General features: G+C 36.9%; 4 protein-coding genes across 4 annotated transcripts; 2 read left to right on the top strand and 2 right to left on the bottom strand.

Annotated features, from left to right (window-relative positions):
- Positions 1-42: 42 nt before the first annotated feature.
- LOC103455074 (protein DEHYDRATION-INDUCED 19 homolog 5-like) lies at positions 43-4,189 on the bottom strand. The gene is made up of 5 exons (XM_008394668.4): positions 3,946-4,189; positions 2,319-2,461; positions 2,038-2,115; positions 1,720-1,934; positions 43-501 (listed from the first exon to the last, which is right to left on the bottom strand). The coding sequence occupies exons 1-5, from the start codon at positions 4,022-4,024 to the stop codon at positions 390-392; spliced, it is 627 nt and encodes a 208-aa protein (XP_008392890.1). The 5' UTR covers positions 4,025-4,189; the 3' UTR covers positions 43-389.
- Positions 4,190-12,339: 8,150 nt separating this feature from the next.
- LOC103455076 (pentatricopeptide repeat-containing protein At3g48250, chloroplastic-like) lies at positions 12,340-14,479 on the top strand. Its single transcript, XM_008394670.4, has one exon. The coding sequence runs from the start codon at positions 12,374-12,376 to the stop codon at positions 14,330-14,332; it is 1,959 nt and encodes a 652-aa protein (XP_008392892.2). The 5' UTR covers positions 12,340-12,373; the 3' UTR covers positions 14,333-14,479.
- LOC103455075 (pachytene checkpoint protein 2 homolog) lies at positions 14,366-17,970 on the bottom strand. The gene is made up of 14 exons (XM_008394669.4): positions 17,652-17,970; positions 17,450-17,513; positions 17,156-17,262; positions 16,845-16,912; positions 16,660-16,763; positions 16,476-16,580; positions 16,278-16,367; positions 16,103-16,178; positions 15,926-15,995; positions 15,769-15,839; positions 15,532-15,622; positions 15,101-15,228; positions 14,897-15,022; positions 14,366-14,809 (listed from the first exon to the last, which is right to left on the bottom strand). The coding sequence occupies exons 1-14, from the start codon at positions 17,782-17,784 to the stop codon at positions 14,669-14,671; spliced, it is 1,374 nt and encodes a 457-aa protein (XP_008392891.2). The 5' UTR covers positions 17,785-17,970; the 3' UTR covers positions 14,366-14,668.
- Positions 17,971-20,263: 2,293 nt separating this feature from the next.
- LOC103424471 (uncharacterized) lies at positions 20,264-21,955 on the top strand. The gene has a single exon (XM_008362555.4). The coding sequence runs from the start codon at positions 20,345-20,347 to the stop codon at positions 20,771-20,773; it is 429 nt and encodes a 142-aa protein (XP_008360777.1). The 5' UTR covers positions 20,264-20,344; the 3' UTR covers positions 20,774-21,955.
- Positions 21,956-22,344: the final 389 nt, after the last annotated feature.

Here is a 22,344-nt window from a genome sequence, read left to right on the forward strand (position 1 = left end):
GCTTCGAACAGAATGGCCGCGAGATTGCCTAAACATTGGGCGGGTGTAAATTTGGTACTCGTATATAGATTAGTAAAGATAATATGTTCACTAAACATGCCGTACTCTGCTAATTATAGAAAGTCTGCCTTTGAAACAGGCTGTTTAAATATAAATAGACATTTAACGACAGATTGTATACGAGGTTGTATACATATTGCCTTGCTGCAGACAAATACTGTCCATCTCAAAGACAACTTCTCTTTTAACTTACTTACCTAATATAGAAACTATCTTACTTCCTAAAACCTTGCTCCACTGTGTATGCTGAGAGTGCCTGATGATACACCGTCCTTGGCGACTACGATCAGTCTTCGGCTTCCTCCAGAAAGCTTTGTATTCCGATGAGTTCATATGTCCAAGAATATGGTTGATGCAATCAGCCCTTGCACGAATGCCGCCCTCTGCCTTCTCTCTTCTTTATCCTTTTCACAAGCTTCATCTGGGGGAGATGGATCGGTGCTGCACAGACAAAATGCATCAGTAACGTCGCATCAACAGCATCACCAGGATATATTATTCGACAAGATTAGTTACTGAAGCCAGTAGAACTTGCAGCTCAGTCATGTCAGCCAGGACTCTGGCTAACAAAGCAAACGAAGGGCAATGGAAAGTTTAGGGAATAAATTAATATAAATCGATGGCTCGTCACATTTTTGGTTCAACCGAAGGAGCATTAATAACTAGTGCATTGACATGCTTAACGACAAATATCAAGATAAAATGAAGTGAAAAAAAATATGAAACAATTTAATACTTCACCCTGTTGGAACAGACAGCATGATTCTATACTGGATGACGCAATGGTTAAAGAGATAACGACAGTTTTTGCGTGACATATAACTCACAAGATAAACCTATGCTAATAACGAAAGGGTTTCCATCTCTCCAGCAGAAAACTCACTAACTGCCTGCCCTTCACTTTTAATTCAAAAGAGGAGTAGGTTGGAAGCGAAGATAGCATAATATTTCAAAAGTACAGAACCCAGGTAACATAAAAAAGCACTATCTCATAATTCAGATGATTAATCAACTAATCAAATATATGCAGTTAAGGGATCAACCAAACATAGAATGATAGCAAACTAATTAGAAAAAGTTCCAAAACCAATAACCAAACAGAGTTAAATGGTGTTCAGGGGTCACTAGGAAAGTAAAAGATTCAATAAGAGGTTACTAGACAAATGAAGGCAACTAGAGAAATGAGATAATCGCATATCGTGGATAGCTTAGATCTAACAGAAACAACAATTTAATGCATTCACAAAATTAAAGATCTTCAAGAATTTGAAACAGCCGATGAAAAGCAGATTTAGCTGCAATTAAGAATTTCATAGATACCAAACTGTTATTAGGGTTGGTATTATGTATACACAACAAATCTTCTGTTTATGGAAAGCATATAAACAGCAGATCTTTCATATTATCGAAACATTAATACGATGTTTCAACCAATTTTTTTTTTTTGGTCAAAGATGTTTCAACAAATTAGTTTCTGCCTTATGAGATCATGATATACCTGGGTTTGCAAAGACCCATTTACTATTATATCATCCATTCATAACATGGTGCATGTTAAAACAAAAGATTTCTCAAGTTTGCAATCCCTATTAATCTCACGCTCAAACAATCACTAATATGGTATAGTTATACTTTCATAAAACAGCAAAAGGAATTTACCTTTTCATGCCGGAAGTGATAGGGGAATCAATATCTGAACAAACATCTTCGGGGATACCTGTAGGGTCTGAAAATGATATATTGCAGATAAATGGTGAGAGGAGAGGATCAGGTGCAGTTTCCTGTGCATATGTCCTTCCATGTTTAAGCAGTGCCTTCCCCAGCATTGCTGAACTACCAGTCCACAAACCGGATTTTTGAGATTTTCTCCTGTGCTGAAAGCACACAGATGAATCCTTTAAGGTTCCGACAATGATCAACAGAGCTATCCGCTAAATTCACTATTACGAAGCCTTGATCCAATATAGGTAATAATACCTTGAAGGAGCTTCCATGGTGCACCATAAAATGTCCAATTACATCTTTCCCCAGATTCGCAGCGCACAAAGGACAAACCTGGAATAGCAGGATTAAAGCAGCCATCAGGTTCAAATTCTAGCTGAAACATCTATCAATTTCAAGCAGCATCTTTTTTGTAATCAATATATCAACGTTCTTCATTGGATAGTTCAGTAATGACTCAAGAATCCAATTTTGATAACACTAAATCTCCTTTTTAATCGCACACAACAAAATATTAGGTAAAGAAAAGCACTTACTGCATTTTTAAAGTCAAAGCAGTGTTCTTCCTCCAAGTGGCTGCAAAGCACTGGGACTTCAATATCCACATAACAGAAAGGGCATGGAAAACACGATTTTGTGTCGTCATCTCCTTCAGAATCTTCCAAACCCATATGATTATCTGTTTAATATAGAAGATCGAAGATCGATCAATAGGTGTATAAATCACACAGGGTATCTATATATGTACACGTGTATATGTGCACACAGGTGGATTTAGCAAAGCAAGTCAAAAGCTTCGAGAAAGTTGATCTCAGTATTTAAAAGAAAGTACTTGTCGTTTCAATTACATCAACATCCCCAATATTCAGCCGTTTAAACTACGAGATCAAACACATGCAGACAAGCGCGCATGCACACAATTCACACGGACACGTAAATAACCATATTAGAATGATAGAACCTAACACCCAGCTATTACTCCGGCCCCAAGAAACTACTAAAGTGAACACTTTGCCTCGCATTAGGTGATCAAGTATGGGATATTCATGAAACAAACACCACTTGATTCTTATCAAAAAGACAATAAACAGAGAGCCTAAACAAATATGAAGGCATCTTCTTATCTATACACTGCATAAGCTACAAATGAATTAACCAGTCTCAACAACCATCCGAAGCAGATTTTTCATCATTCTTGATATGTTTTTCAATCTCAATCGAGCCCTTAAATTTCTCACATTCATGAATAACACTAGAAGCATTATTCACAAATAACACTAGAAGCATCATTCTCAGATTTTCCTTCACCCAAAGCCTCAGACAAAAGGCTTTTTGCTTCCTTCAATATCTGCTCTCACAGTCTCTCCAGATCTTCCCAAGAACGCTAAAGTTCTGATTTTTGTACATTCCCCTCTCTGAAATTTTCATGCCGATTATATTCTTCATCTTCACTATAATTTTCCACATCTTCTTCTACCCCAGTATAATTTATCAGGCTGATAAATCCCCCTAATCTTTTTTTGTGGTGTTGATAACCTCCCATTATAATTAAACTTCCTCCAACCTAATTAATCAAAGTAACATCTTGATATCCATGTGGTCTATACCAAACCCTAAATTCTATTACAAATTCAGGGATGCAAATAATCACACAAATAGGAAAGTTTTTATGAACAAATCTAGGAAACTTGATAAAATTACCTAATCTAGCATCATACAAGATATGGAAAATCTCAGATTCTCCGGACTTTTTATTTTATTAAATGGGATATTTTCCAATATCTCCCCACAAGAAAAATACCCCATATATTTCAGGATAAAACATTATCTGCTTGAAAGTTCAAGCAAAAATAGTTCATTTAAACAGGGTTTAACAAACAATTAGTCAAAAACAATGTGCCAATTTCTTTCTTAAATCCAACCAAAGCTCTCAACTTTAATTGCAACCCAGTTCTTGAAATCCCACACGCAAGCCATTGCTTTACTCAAACATCAAAAAGAAGAACCTCAATTGGTGCAAGTTTTGTTAAATTCAAGGACCTCAATGAACGGATTTTTAGTTCGGAGACCCAATCTAAATTACGGTGAAAGTTAGGACCGATTCTAAATTTTACTCGACACAAAATGTCGAAGTAAAAAATAAAATTCAGAAAATTGAAGTACCATAGTGAAGCCTTGCAGCATGAGCAGCAGAGAGGCTCTTAGCTGCGTGAACCCTGGAAGCCCACAAGTCAACGTCCATGGTGGTGGTTCAACTCTCCGGCGACCCAAGTCAGCTTTTCCCGGCTAGAACCGGTGGAAACCGCGCCCTTGGGAAATGGGTTGGGACCAAAAGGCTTAAAGTTTCAAGCTTTGAGAGAGATTTTGGGGTGTGGGTGTGGTGAAAGCTTACTCACTCTCCCCTCATATATTGCTCCGACACCGAAAGCTTTCCCTACACACAAAAGATAGTTGATGGATATGTGACACGTGGAATTTTTATTTATTTATTACACCATTTGCTTTTTTATTTTCTTGAGTTAAATAATTGTACGTTTAATTGCAGTTCTGCTTGTTAATTGTCAATCTTTTTGTCAAAGTGCAGAGAAAACCATGGTTTTAATCTATTTTTTTATTTATTTATTTGAATATTATATTTGCTTTCTGCTGCATTTGACATGTATTAAAGCGGGATTAGTCTAATTAAATGATTAATGAGATTGTTTAATGACTCGTGTGAAATAACCTTTCTGCACATCACATGGGAGCTTTTGGCAGGTCTCGAAAGATGCCACTGATGCTGATGTTGAACATCTTTGGGTTCTTTATCTTAAGTCTGAATGACGTGAGGTAATTTGGTTTCATTTGGATTCTCGTTATTTTATAAAGAACAAGGAAACAAAGAAGTAAAGGGTGAGGCAATAATCTACCGTTTCGCTTCTACAATGTTCTGAATCGTTACTTGGAGTTTTTAGATTTGATTGTTACTTAAAATCTTTAGATCTGATTTAATGATTGTTCATATGCATTTAACAGACGTTGGACTGGATTTGAAGACTCTAAGTAGCAGGGTATTCAATACTTCAGAGTATTATTGAATAGCTTTGTTGAGAAGTATGTTGATTGTTGTAAATTCAATGTAATGTTGCTTTAAATGTGGCTTTTATGACGTTCTAATATTCATGTTTTTTATGAATTGAAGATTTGGAATTCTAAGACAACATATTTTGCTTTCAAGGAGTATATATTTATGAGAGTGTCTCGATCATTACGTGATCAATCATTCAGTATTTATACATTAACTTGGCAACCTGTGATCTAAAAGATGCATGTGAAAACATACTTCATTAAGATAGGTAACAACTTTACTTTCTTTCTAAATATAATTTGATCATAATAACGTATCGCGGATTTTATGTTTAGAATCTATTTGATAACAATCCTAGCATGTGCCGCCTTGACAATTACATGTTGAGTGTCCCACTTACATCCAACCTGTCGGGGTTTTCCATCTCGTGCCCTAAACAGAAATTGAAACTAATTAGGTTTTAGGTGATTAACTTTGATAAATAAGATTAATAAGGCAAAAAAGATGGGAAAGCAAATGGGGGTGACAAGGACAACCTAAAAACCAAAGGGCCAAGGCAGAGAAAGGCAAGGCATGCAGTAACAAGTTGGACAAAAAGTTGCTTTAGTAAGGAGGAAGGTGCATTACACCTACAAAAAGGGCCAAACAACAACTGCTCAAAAGCCTGTGGTGGCACAACATCTTCTCATACAAAAACAGATTAAAGAGAGCTCAAAGGTTGAAACCCATCAAAGGGGTTTTGTAATTCTTTTATTTTTTTCATTTATAAACAGTCATTATTAGAGGCTAGTGTTCCATTAGTTTAGTGGTAAAACAATGGGATGGTTTGCTTGGCATGAAAGGAACTTACCAAAAGCTAAAAAGACATAAGAAAAAGAACTAAGGTATTGTATGGCTGCTAGGACTCGACCAAATTATCTCAGTTGAATTAGACTAGTATCTTGTTACTTTTGTTGAACTTACAAATGCTTAAACTGAGTTATTGAATTGGAAAACAGTCCATCATAGTGTGTCATCCAAGTGTCGTTTGAAAGTATTGGATGAATTAGGATTGACTTGTACACGATTCTATCCTAGTCCAATCCCAGTCACCAAACAAGTATAATGGCATCACAACATATATGAGTGGATCCCAATTGGCATTTTGGGTGATTTGGGCTACTCAAAAGAACTAATGTTCGGGCTGAACTCATATTTTCTTTGATCAATGTTAGGAAGGACTTAGCCTAAAGTTTGAGATATTATGAAGAGCGTCCACTATTAGACAGGCCCTAAGGTGTTCATGATAGGGAAAGCTAGCTAGGAAATCTTTTGATGAAGATCAAAGACCCATTTAAACAAATTTTTAGGCAGATAATATGCTTTCAATGGATTTTTTTTAGGGACAAGTATACAATCCATGAGGGAGAATTCATGGCCTTTTTGGATTTTTGTCTGATAATTTGTTAACACCAAGCTTGCATAAAGAGATAATCTTTTACATAGACCAATGAAGATATAGATATGTTATTTGTCCCTTGATCTGCTGCTTCCATGTTCAAACGTTTACGATATCAAAAGGAGTGGGACTGACAAAAGGTTAAGCTATATACCTTTATGAGTTTAGAGCCATATATTGGTGGGGAATGGGAATGAGAATGTTGTTGAAGAATACAAGAATTCTTCTTCGGAAGACGGACAACACTATATGTGAGTTATATTGTGTGGTTTCACATCTGCTATGTCGTTCAGATGATAAGATACAAGTTTGAGGATAATATCTGTGTGATTGATAGTACGCTGATAACCCATTTATCTGAAATCTTGACAATTACAATAATATTTCTCCCAGGTTTTATGACACAATGATTCCTCCTCAGTCCTCATTCCTTGTACTAACCTAGCTATGGCCCAGGGCCAAATTGACTCTCTCATTACCATCATTGAGCTGATAAAAAAGTAAATAAAGATGAATGATTATAGTACTCAATTAAGAAAACTTAGATTGTGTTTTAAGCTGACAAGAAGATCTGATGATAGATACACACACACACACACACATAGCTGGAATATATATACCCACCTATGGATCAGTATAATACACACGACACAAAACATTAGTCATAGAAAGAAAATGAAAGAATTTGAAAGAAAATGAAAATGTTATCATATATATGAATGTGTGTATATATATATATATATATGTGTGTGTGTGTGTGGATCACAGTAATGCTCTCAATTTGTGTGTTTGGTATAGAACCGAAATTCAGTAGTTGGTCAAAGTTTCTGAAAGAGATCGAGACAGCACCAACCATTATGGTAAATCAGCATACAATGGCAGACATTATATATCCCCAAAATGTAGGAGAGCAATTTGTATAGGGCAAGTACATCGTTATATATTATGGTGTTTCATGTCAATGAAACAATGTTAACGTCACATAGAGAAAAACTTAAAGCCTTCTCCAAATGTAAAGAATCATCAGATGAAAAACTGAACGATGCATGTCAAAGCTTAGCTGTTCTCATATATACATGTGCGTGTGGGTGTATAAATATATAAGCACTGAAAGCATATTCAAAATAATATACAGCTCTATAATTAATGGCTCTGGTAATGCAGATGGAGATGAATGTCTTCAAAATTGACAAATTAAAACATATATATATATATATATATATATATATATATATATATATATAATCTCTATGAGTACTGGATACTAAAAAATCATATATTCAAGCTTTCAAAACACATACTACAATTACAATACAAGTCTTACAAGCATCAAGGTAATGAGAACATGACAGCAACATGATATATTTGCTGCATCCATATACTCAAAAAACAGAAATATATAATTAAGAACTAAAACTGAAAAAAAGATAAAAATAAATAAACAAAGGAGATTAAAAGGAAAAAAAAAAGTGATCGATCGGACCAGGAGAGCTTCATTCCCCCGTTAATGGATGCTATATATCCATCATCAGTGTATCATTCTTGGGTTGGACTTGGAGAGACCCCAAAGTTCTTTAAATGGCAGTTCCAAGAAACACCCATGTATATCTCTTGAAATTGAAACTGAGGAGAAACCCTAGTTTGCTTCCACTGCACTGGACCGCCATATATTTCAGAAACAATTCCCACATCGTGATCATGAGAGAGAAGATATGCAGCTGAGGGAGTGAGAGAGGGAAAGCAGCAGAGTTAGAGTAACTCAGAGAATACGGTAACATGGTACAGATATATATAGCTTTATATTGCAGAGAGAGAGAGAGAGGGGTGAAATATTGTGAAGCACGCATAGTGTGGACTGTGGAAGTGTGGAGACCTAATCTTATATTCCCGCATGCAGGATTTCTCTTTTCAATGAACAGTGCTAGAGGGCACGTTTCCACAGGGAAAAAGGAACACCCAACAAAAGGGGAGACGACACACTCACACAGTGGACTGTGGAGGCAAATGTGTTCCTGTGTGTTCAATTTTTAGGGTTTACATTTTTGTGAAGGCAAAGCAAAGTAGCAAACGTAAAGCATGATATATCGGTGCCCCAAGGGTGGGGCTAGCTAGCTCCTTAACCCTTGAAAAAAGGGTCTTTATCTATGTATAATGTATGGTGTTTGAATTTTTGGCTCTTCTCTCTTTTATCTTTTGGTCGGCTCGTATCCAAAAGGGTTATAATTTTCTTTTTGGTTGCCTTTCATATGCTTTTGTGTATGGTTTGATTTAGATTTACTTTGTTATTTTCAAAACCTTATGAGATTATTAAGTTACAAATATCAGAAATTTACGTAGTTGGATCAAGCTGGTTTCACCATCTAAACTTCATTAACACGCATTTAGACCAAAGCTAATTATGCCTCATCATGTGCAAATTGATCGTTAACATCCATCTTCTTTCCCAACCTACACGATATATCAATATAAGAATTTTTGTGGTGAGGGGTTAACTGCATTTTATTAAGTGTAACTATATCGTCGATATTGACGAATATAACAATTTTATAGTTGACAAGTAGGGATAGCTACGGTTCGGTTTGGAGACGAAAATGCTATATTCATCCCCATAACCACAAAAATTAACCAAATTCATAACTGCCAATTAATCATCGGGTATTATCTATAACCATACACACCGGATAACGAATTCCCCATCGATTAACGATTATACCCATCTTTGTCAATACAAAAAATATATTCGTTCAATTGACGCATGATAATTTAGTCAATATTTATTTCGTCATTAAGTATTTGAGGTATAAAATGATTTAATGAATGGATCTTGTGAAGCATAAAAATTAAAGCTAAACATTGATAATGTGGGCTGATCTTTGATATCTTGTATAAGTACTATTGGTCTGGATTCTCATAGATTTTGATTCATATCAAAACTTTTTAACTTGTCCACAAAAGGCAACTCACAAAGTGCAACTTTTGTAGTCTCGAGGTAATGGAATCAGTGAATAATAAATAAATAAATATATATATATATATATAATTCGGTTTGGATTCGGGGATGGAACAGATTGGGGACCCCTATAACCATAATATTATTCACGGTTTTTTCCCATATCCAAAATATACCCGAATTTTCATACCAAAATCCAATCAATTCGAACGATTAGAATAGGGATGAACAACGTCAATAAATGTGACTACGAAGTAATTAGCTTTAACGGAGAGGAACTATTTATATAAAACCATAAACTCATTTTTTTTATAACTATAAATACATATACGAACCCCTTCTTAACAAAAATATATAGACCCCTAATATTCTACAACCATAACTGGCAAAAGAATATTGAATAATAAACCATCAATATATTGTCAATAGGTCAATATACACGCCATACAACGGTGCTAAGACATCCCACTCCGTGAAGAGTAAAACGAAATCCCTACTAAGAAGCTGGTCATATATACGCATGTCAAAATCCTTGTGTATGATATATTTGGAAGGCTCAACATCATCTTATATGAACCTCTCTTTGTTAGTTGTGTGTTCTATTTGTCTTGACAATCGCTTAACACACCTCTAAAGTCCCAAGCCAAGAACTATAACTGCGTCTCTATCAATGGCTAGTCTCTCTCAATGTACACCCCAACGGCCATTTGCAAGTTTGCCATTGAAAACGAATAAAGGACCACCGTTGTTTTGTTGCGTAAGCTCTCTACTCAATCCTTTCCCCAGTTCCACCTTCCCATTCTCTCCCGTAATAAATCGACACATGTACTAGACTTTGCAGAACTTCCTCGCACGCCCGTTGAGGGAAAAGGGCGGGTTCCCGGTTCACTTTTGTGACCGACACCAACTTCGCGTGAAAGGAAATGAAGTTGGGGTCCATGAAATTACACAAATAATTAATCACTTAAACTTAAAATCATTTCGTCATACAACATGTTCAAAGAAGATGTTCAAACACTTAGGTAGACTGTTTTGAGAAAATAAAAAGTTGATTTTCTAGTTTCAAAGAAAATGTCTAAGTCCTACATGGATTGACATTCTCTACTTTGCTGTCAAATTCGAAGGCAACATCAAAATATTTTTTTTGTTTTATTTTAATGTTTTGCCCATATATTTATTTATTGATTATTTTATGAGAAATTTTATTTGAACCTATGTAACCTCTTTTTACACCTAACTTACTATTTTCACCCATATTACTTTTAAGTAAACTACCAATATCTTTTTAAACCCAAATTTTCTACCTAAACTACCCTCACAAAGTTAATTCAATTTATAAATTTTTCTCTACACCCATTTAGAAAATACAAATCCTAAATTTGCAAACAAAAGTCCATTTCAAGTTAGGACTACGAAAAAATTGACAAATTCATAATCTAAGCAATATAATTGTCCTTGCAATTATATTATAATAGGGTTACCAATCAATAATATTTCTTTTTCTTTTTCAATTACCAAGCACTGGGGTTTTTTTGGAGAGAGCTCATCAAAGTTGAAATCAAACCACCTACTGAAGCATAGCCCTTTTCTCCATGGTTTAAAATCTCTCTCATTCTCTAGCTCTCTCTCTTCCATTCGTTTATTAACATTAGTTCAGTCAATTAGGTATATTGTTACTATTTCACATCTAAAATGGCTTTATCAATTCTTAAAGGACTTCTCAGGCGAAGTTTCATATAATCTATCCATAGAAGTGCATGAAGTTTCAATGGTAGCCAGTTTCATAGCTTGAATGAATCCTGTCTCACCTTTGGTACTGTAGTGATTTAATCAAACGAAAGAACCATGCATACACTAGAAGGCTGGATGAGACCATTACATAATTATTTGGATGAAATAAGGGGTGATGGTAGAATTTAATTATAGAGTGGGTTTATTGATAAGTTTTAGTTTTATTGTTAATTTCATTTTGTAGTTTATGGTAATTATGTAATAAAGTAAAAAAAGATAATTAAAATTAAAGTTTAAGTTGGGTGTAGAAAGAGGTTATACGGGTTCAAATAAAATTTCCCTTATTTTATTAGTAAATTTCAGACCCCCTTGATTTTATAAATACTAAAGAAAAACATTTTAATTTGACATTTTAGTTGGAATAGGAGATTTGGCAAACTATTATTTGCCACATCAGCTAAAATTAAAATTTTCCATTTTAATTTAACATCTCTATTGGAGATAGTCTTAGTATTACGATTGAATAATATTTTTCTTTACTTGTAATTGATAGGTTTTAAGTTTGAATATTATGAATATCAAGTTTGAATCCACAATATATTGACACTAAGGTTGAAGGAATAAATTACTTGTACCATTGAGTAGTACTAATGTAGCCGGACTAGTTTAGACTTGACATTATATTATTAAGGGTGAAGTGTCGATTTAGTCCCTAAACAATCACCTCAGTGAAAATTAGGTCCCTAAATTATTTGTTCGGTAAAATAAGTCACTGAACTAGTTAATAATTGCTAATTTCATCCCTTCTACTATATTCAAAGATATTCTATCCAATTTTTCGTCAACTTAAGTCATTGACACACTTTACAATGTAATACTGTCATTTTCTCGCCTATAAGCCCTTAACATTTCATATAGGTTGTAAATTTAACGTCTAATTTACCCTCCAAAGTTAACTCCATACACTATTTTTCTATGGAAAATTACCAATCTACTATCTAATGTGTATCACATACAAGTAACGTGACTTAAATTAACGAAAAGTTAAATATAGCAGCTTCGAATCTAATATTAGGGATGTAATTGGTAGATTTTTATAATTCAATGACTGATTTTTCTGAAGAAAAAAAAGTTTAGAAATCTAATTTTCAATCAAGTAATTATTCAGGAACTAAATTAGCAGTTCACCCTATTATTAAAGTGATAGTACATGGGTCGCAGAAGGTGTGAAAAGCCCATGGGTTCCCATTTAGGCCTATCAACATATGACCCAAGAGAAAACAAACTGCAAGTCCGCATTTGACCCAATTACATTCGGGTTGACCCGAAAAGTGCTTAAACCCTGGAAATCCCCTGGTTCATATCAACGTCTCTGCTGTTTGTCTCAGTGAGAAGTTTAGCAGCCATGAATCGAGCAAAGGCGGCGTTTCTCACTACCCGCCGATTCGCCAACTCGCTCGCGGCGACTCGGTTCGATGTCATAGCTCCGCTGCTTTATTCTCAGGTGACTCAGTCCTCTCACCTCTCTCACTTCCTTTCAAATCAATCCCACTTCCTCAACACCCATCAAAAGCTATTCTTTTCCTCGACCCCCAACTCGGTCCTGCAACTCGTTCTGGCCAACAAATGGTCCGCCGAGCTGGAGACCGAGTTATCGGAGTCGTACCCATCACCGACCCACGATGTAGTAATCTATGTTTTGAAGAAATTGGATAAAGACCCACGAAAAGCTTGGGATTTTTTCAATTGGGTCTGCGAGAAAGACGGATTTAGGCCAAGTTCTTCGGTGTTTAGCTTAATGCTTAGGGTTTTAGTGCATAAGAATTCGATGAAGGAGTTTTGGATTGCTCTGAGGAAGATGAAAGAGCAGGGATTTTTCATTGATGCGCAAACTTATATGGCGATTAGAGAGCAGTTGAAAAAGGGGAGGATGGATAGTGATGTCGTGGCTTTCAAGCATTTTTACGAGAGGATGGTCGAAGATAACGCGGCGGATGAGGTTGTGAAGAGCGTGGTGGATGTTGTTTCGGGGTCGGAGTGGAGTGATGGGGTTGAGAAAGAATTGGGGGAGATCAAACTTGAGTTATCAGATCATTTTGTCATTAGGGTACTGAAGGAACTCAGGACTCGCCCGTCGAAGGCCTTGAGGTTTTTCCATTGGGTTGGTCAGTGTTCCGGTTATGAACACAATACAATTACATACAATGCAGTTGCGAGGGTTCTTGCGTGGGCTGATTCGATGGGGGAGTTTTGGAGTGTGATTGAGGAGATGAAGGCTGCAGGTCATGAGCTGGATTTGGACACTTATATAAAGATTACACGGCAGTTTCAGAAGAGCAGGATGATGGAGGACGCGGTGAAGCTGTATGAGCTCATGATGGATGGCCCTTACAAACCTTCTGCTCAGGATTGCATCATGCTTTTAAGGAGCATCTCAGGGAGTGATAAACCGGATCTGGATATGGTTTTTAGAGTTGCAAAGAAGTTCGAGTCTGCGGGGAATACACTCTCCAAGCCTGTTTACGATGGGATTCACAGGTCTCTGACAGGCGCAGGACGATTTGATGAAGCGGAGGAAATTATGAAGGTTATGAGAAATGCAGGGTACGAGCCGGACAACATTACATACAGCCAATTGGTCTTTGGACTTTGTAAGGCCAAGAGACTCGAAGAAGCCTGCAATGTGTTGGAAGAAATGGAAGCAGACGGATGCGTTCCTGATATCAAGACTTGGACCATTTTGATTCAAGGGCATTGCGCCGCTGATGAAGTTGACACAGCGCTGATTTGTTTCGCAAAGATGATGGAAAAAGGCTGTGATGCGGATGCTGATCTGATGGACGTGTTGATAGAGGGGTTCCTTAGGCAGAGGAAGATAGATGGTGCGTATAAACTGCTTGGCGAAATGGTGAAAAAAGCTCGTTTAGTGCCTTGGCAAGCCACATACAAAAATCTTATCGAAAATTTGTTAGAGGTTAGAAAACTCGAAGAAGCATTCGAACTTCTTCATTTGATGAAGAAACAGAACTACCCACCTTATCCAGAGCCTTTCGTCCAATATATATCGAAGTCTGGTTCTGTGGAGGATGCTGCAGACTTTTTCAAGGCATTGACTGTTAAGGAACATCCATCATCTGCAGCGTATGTCCACGTTTTGAAAGCATTCTTTAAGGAAGGTAGATACACCGAGGCCAAAGATCTGCTTCATAAGTGCCCTCATCATATTCGAATGCATGGTGAAATTTGCAAGCTTTTTGGTTCTAGGGAAGGCAAGCAGAAGCGGAATACTACAGAAGACGGAGGCAAGCAGAAGCAAGCTAGTAAGGAAGGCAAGCGGAAGCAGACTACTACCGAAGGCAAGTAGAAGCGGACTACTACTTGACTTGTACACAGATAGTTTCTTGTAATAATTTCATGGTTAAACCCATGAGTTTTGTAACCTCTACTCATTTTCCAAGCCTACCATACATTGTTCTTAAAATCTAATGAATCAACTAAGTTTTCCAGACAAGATTGTCGTCTACACCGAATTGATTACCTGTTTTGTGCCAAGAACTCGAACCTTGCCTCTTTTTTTCCGATTTGTTTTTTGGTACAGATTCTTGTATGAATTATCTTCATCACAAACGGAAGCTACTAATGTGATCGTTTGCAGTAAGCGTAAAAATACATGGGTCACAAGATGTGAAAACTATTCAGTTCAGTCAGGTAGCTCAGAACGCTCCCTCCTAGCCGTATCTGTCATTGTACTCAAGAACTTGCTAGGGTCGCAACCGTAAGGATTTGCAAGAGCCGCATGTGCTAGGAACGGAAGCTTTCTTAAGGATCGCCCACTCAATCCCTAAAGAAACCAGAGACGAAATCAATTATCAGATAGATTGAAAGGGGCCTAACAACTTTAGAAGACATTGAAGAATCTGTTCCTGACCTCGCATGCTTCTGCAGTTTCGAACAATTGTTTACACAGGTGTAGTGGTGTCTGGGCATCTTGTACCTCAGGCATATTCAATTTCTCTCTCAAGCTAGCAAAGTTAGGAAGCATGCTATCACAATCCTACAATTTACAATTTCATTAGGAATTTGGCTTGGAACTTTCAAACATATCAGAACAAGGTTAGACAGACAAATGCACCTCTAGATGTGATAAAATTCCTGTTCGTATAAGCTCATGCAAGCAGGATCTTAGGATTTCATAACGCGCTTGCAAAGTTGGGGGACCAACATATGCTTTGATATCAGCTCGATCAACAAACGCAATATCTGCAATCCAAGAAATGGTAAATTCATACATACTAGGATGGTGAAAGTTATCTTTTTTCCACTTCCACAGAGAAAATAAAGTATTTCTCTTTCCCTAGCTTGTCAGAACCACAGAGAGCTCGGGACTTCGAGAGAGACTATTAGTATTAGCGAACAAGATAGAGACTAAACTGTTTAATATAGGGGAAAAAGTACATTAACTCTTTGCAAACCACAGTTTACCACTCCAATTTACAGATGAAAATGGTAAGCAAACCTAGAGAAGTTCATTTAACATGTTAGGAAATTGATTTGTGGCCTTACCAATAGCAGCAGTTATGTTGGATGTTGTCAGAATTATAACATTTGGTGCTGATTTCAATTTATCCAGCTGAGTTAGTAGCGCATTCACTACCTGGCATGTCAATTTTTAGGTGTTATTTGGACCCAAACTGAGCTATTCTGAACTGTATCGTACATGTTAAATGTAAATTGTATGCATTATGTTCAGCCAAAAAAGTTTAGAAAGTAGTCTGGAATACGAGGGCGGAAGTACAGTACCCGAATAGAATCTGAAGGTTCGGAGCCAGATAAAGCAGCTTTTCTAGCAGCAGCAAGGCTTTCAACTTCATCTGCAACATCACCGTACATTCATAAATTATAATCCAGATGGAAGAAAGATTAACGGATGAAAACTCACAATGAAAATAAATCTCACCAATCAAAACAAATACCAGATTGCTTTCCTCCTCTACCATCTCCTGAATTTTTGAGAAAAGATTTGCAACCTAAGATTGAGAAATATGTTAATGAAAACAGAGAACTTCATGTACCAAATCCAACTCTTGTTTACAAGGAGCAAAAGCATCTTTCAAGACTTAATTCAACTACATACCAACTTGCCACTCTCAGAGAACCATTTACTGAACAAAGAATGTGCATTAACTTCAATCAACTGGCATTGTGGGTATCTGCAAAGTATAAAATAATGAGTCTTGCATTCTATTCACTCGCAAATCCATCTAGGAAACATATGCTCATATGAACAAGACAATACATCATGAACAAACCTGGAGTTAAACCGAATGGATAGTTTTTGAGCCAGCGCTTTACATAGAGAAGTTTTTCCAGTCCCTGGAGGTCCATGTAAAAGAACAATGCTGCAGAGGGACAAGAACAATCATACGGGTGCTAAACAGAAATTCCTCAGTAATCATAAAAGTTACAAGCATATGTGTGCATACACGAAATCAACAACATTTCCTTACCGATTCCATGACACAAGGAAAGGATTGACGCCCTTCTCAGTGAAAAGCAATGCACTAGCCGCATACCGCACCAACCTTTGCTTGAGACCTGATTCATAAATTAAACTGCAAAAGTGAGAGCACGTCACAATCAGTTCATTTCAAAGTACTACTGTAGAGAAAATTAGAGAAGCTGAAAATCAACCTTTCCCACAAGCCATCGAATTCATTTGCAGGAAGAATCCATTCGTTGAAGGTGGAAGGTTGTCCATCCCCACTTACATCCTCACATGCTCCCTCTTCGCTAAGCTGACAAAGCACATAGAAGCAAGAGATTAACACTTAAATAGATATCGAGTCCCAAAGTAGTTCAGCCCGTACACCTATTACCTGAAAAACATGCACAACAGGCTTCACTTGCCAGAACAAAAGGATGTCATGGTTTTGCACCCACTCATCTACAAAAAAAAAAAAAAAAAAAAAGTTCCAGCATCAGAACCGGCTTCAACTTAAACTTGCATCCTCATCCTCCTTTATGCATTCCACAAAGTATTAGAAATTTTTGCAGTAAGATTTCCATTTTTTCAGATGAAAATTTGCAGTATTGACTATAGCTGATCATCAAGTTTCACAATTTCTTCACTTTGCCTTCAAAACTTTTCGTAACCCTCCATGACTAATTCAAAGATAAAGGAGGATACCCGTGTCACAAATACAGATTCTTTGCACATTTTCTGTCAGAAACTGATCATCAAGCGGCACCGGCACAGGTCCGTCAGTGTAGCTCAGACTCCTCTTTTCAAGCATTCTAAGCAATTGAGAAAGAGAAAAAATAAACCGAATTCAAACCACATTATGTTAATCCTAATCTCTCATTGTCGAACTCTTCAAAACTGTTAAGCTAAGCAGGCATTTCATCAAACACATAAGATCCAATTGAGAAACAACCCAAAAATCACAATGTAATAGTTAAATAAACGAGTTTAACAGCACACCTCTCTACAGCAGACCGCACATCGTCAGCCCGAGCTGTGCTGGAGGGCTTGAGGCTGACTTCCACTGAAACCCACAATCAATTTCTTTTAAAGAAAGTAAATTTACAACTAAATCGTCAGCACAACCTCAAATTGAAACAAAATTGAATCTCAAAAAATAAGAACAACAACGAATCGAAGTCAAAAACGACGCCTTACGCACCTGAAACGAGGACTTTGTCTTGGGGAAGAATGGGAGAAGGAGCTGAGTCTATTGCGACGGCGCCGTTTTGGTCTGGGACATCGACGTCTTGGGGGTTTTGCATAGAGACGTCCATGGGACTGGGAGCGCTCATTTTGGGGGGGGGGGTTTAGGGTTTAGGGAGACTATGAAGTGGAAAGCATCGGAGAATGAAGAGCAGCTTGGAGAATGGAGGAGATGAGCCAAACCCTAGAGCCCAACAGAAACCTGGGAATTTGTTCTTACAAATGAGCGGGAAAACTTGAAGGAATATAACTGAAAAAGCTTTTTATAAAAGTGTGTTGGGTTTCAAAAGTATTTTCCTCCAAAAAGTATTAATTACGTGCTTCCGGTAGGAAGCATTTTAAATGTCCTTTTAGGATTTATTTGTATTTTTATTAAAAATTGACTCAAAAAATACTCTTATAAAAACGTTTTTAGTTATTTTAAAAGCACTTCAAAACGAGCTCATATGTATTATACATTTTTCCTTCTCCCAAAATGATCTGTCATGAGCCACTTAATACCACAGTTAGTGGTATTCTTCTTCACTTGTAAGTAACATGTCTTAGGTTCGATTGTCGTCAAATGTGATTTGAACCACATTATTATGATTAGTCCATTGTGAGGGTGGAGCTTTAACTCATTCCTCCATCCCTTAGTGTAGATACTATTGTTCAAAAAAATAAAGAAGGTTTTTCATAAATAATTTTTGGATTGTTTTAATGATACCCACAAATTGTTAACTACACCCTACATAATGAAAACATCTCGTATTTATTTTTTGAATGAAAAGTTATTTTAATAACCCATTTTAACTTTCCAAAATACTCTCGCACCACACACGTCCAAAAGTCTAGTTCAAGTTGGTCGAAGAGTTGTCATTTAGTACTACGGTGTAGTGGTATTCCTCTTCACTTGTAAGTGAGATGTCTTAGATTTGATTCTTTCCAATGAATTTGAATCACATTATTGCTAGCCCATTATGAGGCTAAGTCCATCTCTCTTCCTTAGTGTAGATAATATTGTTTGTTAAAAAAAAATTGGTCGAAGAGTTTTACAAACACATGATTCTTGTCTTCAGAAAGTCATCTTTTATGCACATCACTAGTGTTGTTTCAATTTGGGTGTGTTTTAGATCGTTTCATATGAAAAGAAATTTTGGAGTTTTCAGGTATATGTCAATTTGGAGTTTTCAGGTTTAATCAAATTTGGGGTTTTAGGGTTCTATCAAGAGACGATCATCTGTTGCTGATGAACGAATTTTTGGCAATGTCTAAGTGATGATCGTTGGCTAGTTTGCAGTAGAAGAAGAACATGGTAATAAAACTACGTTATCAGACTGCAAACCAATGTCACCAATATTTCTTGGTGGTTTCGAGAAACCTCGTTACGTTTAGTGCTTTTTCCGTTTTTTTTTTTTTTTTGGACAAAGGTAATTTTCATTACCAAGAGAGCACAAGTACAACCAAAGGGGCCCAATATGTGAACCCCAAACACTAAACAAGAGCTCAACCCAAAAGAAGAGCCCAAACACAGAAAAATAAATACCCTAAAAGACTAGCTTCCACCCCCACTGTCGAAGAACCTGCCACCGACCACCATCCAACATCCCATGCCAAAGATCTCACCAAACATAGCCCCAAAGAAGAAAGCTCCAGCTTCCTCCACCAAGCACCACACACATCGAAACCGCAGCCACCAAGGAAAGAAGCCAGCGGGAAAGAATTTTCCCCCAACAACAAAGCCGAAAACGGCATACAAGTGGAAGATGGTGGTGTGTACACCATATGAGCCGAAGCTCTGCACACCTCCTGTATTTCATTAACCGCAATACAACAGAAGAAAAACATCATATTATCTCACATTGGATTCGACGGGTGTACTTAGAGATTAAAGTTTTATTTAAAAAATATCTACGCCTAAATAGTCATTTTATATTATAAACAAATAAGTTATTTCATGTTAAAATTTTAAATGAGGTGTAGTCAACAATTGTAGAGTGTCAATAAAACAATCCTAATTTTTTCTTTTATGACTTATATGTTTTTAAGGGGCAATTAGCACAAATGATCAGTTTTTGACATTTGGTTGCAGAAATTATCAGGTGTTATGTCATTATAGTGTGATCGTTGTGTCATCGTTGTGTGGTAGTAAATAAAAAATTATCATTTATGGAACCAAATGTTATGCTAATTGTCTTTGTTTTGCTAAGATATGTTTTGTTTATATAGGGAAAATTTATAACAACACATTATATTCAATGCAACTTGTATTTCAATCGAGTTTAAGCTCACTTGGGTTAAGTTAGAGTTGCCAAACTTTATTGAGCTCCATCATGAAATACATTATTTTGAAAAAAAATTCATAAGTTCAACTAAATAACGTGAATACTAATTCAAACTAAATTTTAAAAATTATAACAAAAGTTTGATTCTTGCTATTCTCTTCAACATATTTTGCAACGTCAGAAATAGAGACTAGCCCAGCCCATTTGCCCATCTGTGTGTGTTTACCTCACATGCTTGGGAAAGATAAAATTCTTATGCCCACAAAAAGGATATGGTTGCCTACCTTATCTCTCGCTTACATGGTACCAATTGTGAGGTTCTAGGTTGCCCAAAAGATAACATGGCCCATACAAGACTTCGTTAGATAACAAAAAACAACTCACCATGAAACAAAAGTTACAGCTTGAAGATGTCGACAGAGAACTTGAAATCATCAAGGATGTGGCACAAGCTTGGTACAGCCACTCCGGCAACTCCCGGCCCATGTCCGAATTTGATGCCCACCGGAGAAACTACAAAGGTAAGTCACCGTCCCGGTTGAAGCTTGAAGCAATGAGAAAATCATCATCAGCTAGTGCACATCAGAGTGGTTATGAAAAATGGGATTTTGGGCAGTCACTATGGGATGCTTATGAGATTGTTGCCGTGTCGAAAAGGTTAGAGACCGGGCTAGTCCTTGATGAGTTGGAGAGTTCGGCTCGAGTCCATCGGAGACGTAGGGAGAGCAAGCAGAGTCTTATTAGAAGTTTTTTCAATACAATGTTTTCAAGGAGATTTAATGAGGCAGATATTCCACCTGATGAGGATACGTAATTCGGGTCCTTCTTGATTTTTTGCAGCGATATCGTTCTTGTTAGTGCAAATTACAGCTCAATTTTAGTATATATATATATATATATATATAGTTTTCTTCGAATATTATCTACGTTTTTTACACTGTACTTTTTTTTTCTGTGTGCGTGAAGAAATTATTTGTTGTCTTTCAATATTCATGTGCTTTGTTGGCGATCAAAATCTTCGTGTTAAGCTAAACTAGAACTGGAAGTCGTAACTTTGGCAAGTGAATAGCGTGTCCCCGGATGTTACCACGAGTTGGTTTTGAATGTTTTGATTGACTTTGGAATGATAAAAGTTGCAAAACTATGTTGGGAACCAAATTAAGTTCTTCAGATGGCATAAGGCATGAGGTAGCGCTGGATTTCCTAGGATGTTTTGCCCGTCTCACCGCAAAAACACAAAGGTTTTAGCATTTAGCATTAGTTCTTTTACCGTCAATTCTCAAAATCATCACAAAGTGTTCGCATTTACTTGCTGCACAAGTAAATATCACTCATGCCGCTGCTGCTGCAGTTTTATTTCAATACGTAAAGTAGTACTAACAATAATAATTATTAATAATAACTTGTTTATTTAGTAAGTGAAATGCATTTCACATGACAATTATGGCAACCTATTAAGATTAAGAGCCTGTTTAAGGAAGTTTAGCATGATAAAAGGACAGGCACTTTATTTATTAGTACCGAGTAAGTTTGCCTGCCTGCCAAACATCCATGTCGAGGATTCTTTGGCGCCTTAGCCCGCTTTGAACATCCTCCACTTGCTGAGCTCAAACCCCTTGCGCTTCTGCTCGATGTAATCATCCTCATCAACATCAACGGTTTCCTCAAAAACAACGCAATTCCCATTGGCATCGCACTGCGTGACTCTCTCGGTCACTTCAACCGTCTTGTGAACTTCCGGGATGTGGTGCTGCTTCTGCTGACGCTGTTCGTAGTACTGACCGCCGTAGTTCTCTCTTCCAGGGGCCTGGTTGTTGTATAGGGTTTGGCCATGAGGGTGGTGAGGGACGTCAGTGAGGACACTAGGGGTTGTTGCCAACCTATGGACATGGGAGTAATAGTCTTGCCCATTTTCGTGCTTGGTTGGGTAGCTTGGGTACCCGTCGCTTCTCCTCATTTTGTTTTGCAATGACAAATTCACAATTACGTTGAACTTGATGCATTAGGAGAATGCAAAAGCTTCAATTTATAGGCAGATTGGTTTGGCCTTTATTCTAAAATGATAAGGGTGGTATCTAGTTCTGCTGACGTGAATTAAGCTAGTTTGTTAAGATCGGTTAGAAGCGGCGTTGAGGTGCGTAAAAGGTGCATTGGCACATCTTCTCAAATGTGCGTAACAGGTGCATTGGCACATCTTCTCAAATTTCAAAGGGCCCTAAAAACTTTTCATCCTCCTACCCTATATATTACATATGAGTAAGTTTTTTAATAAATAAGTTTTTTTACTGTAACGAAAAATTATCATCATATGATTTTATTTATATTACAATCAATTAAGTGGAGCCTATAACCTTTTTCACTTTTCTTTAGCAATTAAAAGAAAAA

The sequence above is a fragment of the Malus domestica genome, chromosome 14 (genome assembly GCF_042453785.1).
Source record: "Malus domestica chromosome 14, GDT2T_hap1".
NCBI lineage: Eukaryota > Viridiplantae > Streptophyta > Magnoliopsida > Rosales > Rosaceae > Malus > Malus domestica.